The sequence below is a fragment of the Vigna radiata genome, chromosome 7 (assembly GCF_000741045.1).
Source record: "Vigna radiata var. radiata cultivar VC1973A chromosome 7, Vradiata_ver6, whole genome shotgun sequence".
Taxonomy (NCBI): Eukaryota; Viridiplantae; Streptophyta; class Magnoliopsida; order Fabales; family Fabaceae; genus Vigna; species Vigna radiata.
The window spans coordinates 41,267,403-41,272,938 of NC_028357.1; the positions used below are offsets into that span (position 1 = coordinate 41,267,403).

Consider the following 5,536-nt stretch of genomic DNA (forward strand, 5'->3'; position numbering starts at 1 on the left):
TATAAATATTATATTTGTTATTAAAGTTAATATTTTTATTAAATATTTTTAAAAAAGTATTTTTAAATTAATTTTAACTATATTATTAAAATATAATTATTAGGTTGATGTTTGATATTTTCTATGCAAGTAATATTTTTATAATGATTTGATTTTGTTATATCTACTTATTATTAGTGAACATGTATAGTTATAAAGAAAAAGTGAATAAAAGTACGAGTTACCGAAAGTATTATGAAGAAATAATACTATCTAATATTGAATTATAGATGTAGAAAAATTGGCTATCTATTAAATTACTTCAACTCAACTTTTTGTAATTTTTTTTATTTAAATTTATGAATAACGATATTTAGTTTATTTAAATTTATATTTTATATTAAAATTTATTTAAGTTTATTTATATTGATATTTTATTACATCATACTTTAATATTATTTTCTTATTTGAATTTATATTTGAGATAAATGATAGACTTGTTTTAAAAATACTTTTATGAACATTTAATAAAGATGTCGATTTTAATAAAAATATTAATATAACATTTATATAAAAATTAAATTTGGTTTTAATTTAAAAAAATAAAATTGTTTTACTTTAAAAAATATAATTGAAATGAATCAAAATAACAAATTCATAAATATGACCGAATTGAAATGAACATAATATACATGATATTGACACATACCATCTTATGTTAACAATATCATGTCACAATACAGACACATACCATATTACATTAACAATATCATGTGACATGATCCAAACATAAAACGTGACTAATTTTTTTATTTAAAAAAAATTAAAAAATCAACAATGTGACATTTTCTTATTATTGTTGAAACCACACTAACACAAAGAACCATATCAAATTTTCAAAAATTAAAAAACTAATTTTAAATATTTTTTAAAAAATAAGACCAAATAAGTATTTAAACTAATATTTAAATGATTCATGTGTTACTTTCTAATAAAATTTACTAAATCAATATTTCGAAATATATGAGTAGGTATTATTTAATGAATATAATTTATTTCATATATATATATATATATATATACATATTTATTTATTTAAAATAATGATAATTTTCGAGAAACCCTATGTTTGATAAAATACTATCGGTTGAGAACGGATATGATAAATAAATTTCATATAGTATAAAGGGTGTTATATCTAAAGTCAATAAATTATAAATTCTACATTAGTTATACAAGAGAAGAAAAAGAAGTAAAAAACAAACTTTTATTAGAGATAGGTTTATATACTAATTTAGTTTTTCATTGAATTTATTTAATTTGATCTTCTTGTTCTTTTTGTGGTTAATAATGTTTTAATTTTCTAAAATTGTTCAATTTAGTAATTTTTCATGACAATATTTAAATAATTAATTATAACAATAGATAGATTGATGTTATTTGTAGGACGTGTAGTGTTTTTCTTTCATCACAATCTTCATATTCTAAGATTTTTTTCCTTTATCATCATATCCAACTTCATCACACCACCATACATAAAATTTCATAAACCTATATTTCATCTTCATAAAACACACGCTCCACATTCTTTAGGGATTTAATTGCACATTCCATTTTCTTCCTCCACGCATAAAAACCCATTTTCAACAGCAAACCAACCATCATTAACACAAAACGCACACGTAAACTAATGCACCTAACACTACTTTCAACCATAATCAACTTCATCTTCTCTCCCAATTAAGAACTAATCAACACATAATCACATATAATCAATTGGGGTTTCTTGAATTTGATATGGAAGTATGTTAAACAAGTAAAATTGATATTACAGACGGTCCAAATCTGTCAGTAATACATAAAATCCGTCGGTAAAATATAAATATTGATAGTTAAAATCCATTATAAAATTGTTGTCAATAAATTTGTCAAAAAATATGTTGATAAATATTGCAATCTAGTTCATCTTCTTCCCCACTCTCCCTCTCCTTCTTCTTTCTTTCATTTTTACTACACTAGAAGGATGAACACATTCCAAACAACGGTGTTGATAAAATTTTGGGGCAAAACTTATTAAGATTCATGTCAAACATGTGGTGAAAAACGTTGTACAATGGTGGAAAATGTTGTATGATGGTGGAAAACTTTACATGATGGTGAAAACAACAGCGTTACAATGGACAACAGTGGCGTTGGATGGTGGTGGCAGTGCTTGTTAGAGAAAATAATCCCTCTCCTACAGGTGTTAGAAAAAAAGAAGGTGGAGTAGAAAACTTCAATGACATCGATGGAGATGAAAATGGCGACCTCGATGAATGAAGATGGAGGCTTGTAGCTACAATGACCTAAGCTGAGATGGAGAGGTGGGGGAATGGAGAGGCTGCGTAATGGATCGAGATGAAGACCTGCGAGAGAAAGAACAAAATATATATTGTCTTTTGCGGATAGAGGAAAAAATGGACAGAAAAATTTTCACTTCTTTTATCGACAAATGTACCAATGAATTTTTCCATTAATAAGTGAAATATACATTACTGATAAATTTACCGAATTATAAACGAATTTATTTTTATCGGTAAAATTTTGTCGATAATTTCATTTTTTTTTTTAAATTTGAAATAAAGACATGTGATTGAGATTTTTTGAATTTGAAATGATTTTTTGAATTTGAAATGAAGGTATGTGATTGATGTTTTGTGATTAAGATTTCGTGAATTTGAAATAGAAATATTTGATTGAGGTTTCTTGAAATTTGGAATGGAGGAAATGATATGGGATAGTGTTTCTTTTTGGGATGAAGGTATGTGGGGATGGGTGATTAATAATGATTATTTACGGTGAGTTGGTTGTGTGGTGATAAGTGGTTCGGTGTTGTAAGAAGATGAAGGTGATGATGGGATTGTGTAATGGGACCACGAGGTAAAGACAAAGGAGATGAAGTCTTTTAGTGTTATGATACTGAAATTGATGAATGAATCGAACGATTTCGTTATAACTTGGTTACAAAAGCAATCAGAGTAAGCAAAAGACTTTTAAAATACCATCCTTAGCAATTTGCCATTATTGAATTGCAACTATAAAAAAAAAAAAAAAAAAAAACCCTTTATTTTATACATACATTAATTACTCAATCTGCATAACATTGAATTGCTGTTTGCTATACCATTACATAATGTTGTTATAGAGTGAGATAATCCAATATGTAATATCAAGCAATCAGATAAAAGAAAAACAGAATTTTTCAGATACAGTGAAATTCGAAAAACTACCTTATCAAGTGAAAGTTTAAGATTTTTTGAGATGCTTAATGAATAGATTGATGTTGTGATCTGAAGTGCCACCTTGAGTGACTGCTTCAATAGCCAATTCCTTCCATTTCTTAGCATTACTCCTCATTTCTCTTCCAAGCTCCTTCTCCATAACAACCCTAATGGAATTCTGAATCTCTTCTCTTGTCACAATCCCATTCTCATCTTCTTTCAGTCTGATTCCCACTTTCCATACATCCTCAACAAATTTTGCATCGGTGGGTTGATCAGTCCATTGTGGGAGAGCAACCATTGGCACTCCCAAGCACAATGCTTCAAGAGTTGAATTCCATCCACAGTGTGTAAAAAAGCAACCAACAGCATGGTTTGACAGAACTTCCAATTGGGGTGCCCAATTAACTATCAAACCCCTTCCACATGCATCGATTTTCTTCCCCATTTCCTTTGAGAGATTCTTTGTATTGAAATCAGGGATGACCCACAAGAAGTTGAAACCAGTTGCCATTAGTGCAAATGCAATTTCCTCCATCTGGTGTGAGCTGAAGCAGACCATGCTGCCAAATGATATGTAGATAACTGACTCTGGAGGCTTTTGTTTGAGCCATGTAATCGGTGATGTGTCTAACTCAAACAGATTGAGAACGTTGTCTGTGTCATCTGGGATTGCCTTGTCCAAGTGAAATGATGGAACTGTTGGCCCAATTGTCAATACTGGAAATACCTTTGACATCGAATCCACCACCTTCTCATAGATATATATGGAACAACATCATTAGCTAAGACAAATTCAAGATAAGACTCAAGCATAAACATACGAAAGAGTAGGTATTGATTGGTTTGAAGTAGGAACCTGGTCCTCTAGCTTGTAGAAGGAGTTGACAAGAAGTAGATCTGCTTTGTGAATGTTAGAAAACTGATTAATAACCAAATGAAAGTATGCTGGATAGAAGGCAGGATCACAAACAAAAGGTGGTGCATCTCTGGGATGAAGCAAAGGAAGCCCTGGAACAGAGATTGGTGATAAAATAGGAACCTTGAGAAGTCCATGGTAGACATGGTAATATATGAAATTGACAGCACACATTTGAGTGAAAAAAGCAGCTCCTAATAACCGAAATTCCTTGGCTACATCCAACACCCATATCAGCAAAGGGTCATACACCACACAATCTATAGGCTTATCAGAAGAATTGTATTTGTTGATAAGTTCCCTCAAGCTTTTAGACCCCACTTCTTGCATGCGAGACAAATAGCTTTCTATAGAAGCAGCTTCAGCAAAACCACCTTCGTCATAGCCGTCTGATATGAAATCAAGTTGAACGGAGCCTAACAAGGATGAAGATTGAAGATGCATGGAGTTGGAAATGAAGATGGTTGTGAGCATGGTCACTCTCAGTCCTTTCGAACACAAGCGTTTGCTGAATTGTAGCATCGGGTTTATGTGGCCTTGGCTTGGGTATGGAACCACTAACACATGATTACCACCACTCACTTTCTCTTCCATTTCTTCTTCTTCTTCTTCTTCCTATGCTCACAACAATGGAAGTTATCAGTTCCAATGAATTCTTATTTTCTTTCTTTCTTGCATCAATCCACTTCACACCAGCTCCTCCTCTCACACGTGTGGATCCTTCGCACAAAACTTGTGGAGTTATTTATAAAAGAGAATGATATTTTGACAATACTTTTTAACAACTTTTTTGACAACGGGACAAGTGTGATCATTTAATTGGTCTATTTGAATTTATATTTAAAAAATATTTAAAACGGACCAATTACAAACTATCACGATGTCAAAAAGTTGTTAAAAAATGTTTTTAAAAGAAGTGTTTTCATTTATAAATGAAATAATAACACTATTTTAAAATTATTATATTCTCTTTCCACTATTGAAATATCTGTTTTTCTATAAATTCTAAAGATTTATGATTCCATTTGTGGTGGTCTATGGCCATCACATTTGCCTATGACACTATTTTCTTTGAATGAAGAAGAAAAATAAATGACTAAACTAATATTTAACCTTTTATATATATTATTTATTTTGTATATACCTGGATATATCCCTTTATTATCTATCATGACACCAAGACTACTTAAATACAAGTTATTCACACCTTTTACCATATTCAATAAATATATTTAAGCTCATGTGACTAATGTCCATTCAATGTTATTTAAGATCGTTAGAGAATATTTTGATATATATTTATTGGTGTAAATATTTAAAATTTGATAGTTTGATTATATAATTATATATTTATATAATATTTAATAAATTAGATAAT

At 29.6% G+C, this 5,536-nt stretch overlaps 1 protein-coding gene across 2 annotated transcripts; it reads right to left on the reverse strand.

Moving 5' to 3' along the window:
- Positions 1–1,752: 1,752 nt before the first annotated feature.
- On the reverse strand, positions 1,753–4,953 carry LOC106765766 (UDP-glycosyltransferase 74F1). 2 transcript variants are annotated; one of them, XM_014650495.2, is made up of 3 exons: positions 4,099–4,953; positions 3,249–3,990; positions 1,753–2,384 (listed from the first exon to the last, which is right to left on the reverse strand). In XM_014650495.2, exons 1-2 carry the CDS (start codon positions 4,750–4,752, stop codon positions 3,265–3,267), a joined length of 1,380 nt encoding a protein of 459 aa, XP_014505981.1. In that variant the 5' UTR covers positions 4,753–4,953; the 3' UTR covers positions 1,753–2,384; positions 3,249–3,264. The 2 variants fall into 2 exon arrangements, with proteins under 2 accessions (XP_014505981.1, XP_014505980.1); XM_014650494.2 differs by lacking the exon at positions 1,753–2,384 and having other exon boundaries at positions 3,067–3,990.
- Between the last annotated feature and the right edge of the window lie 583 nt (positions 4,954–5,536).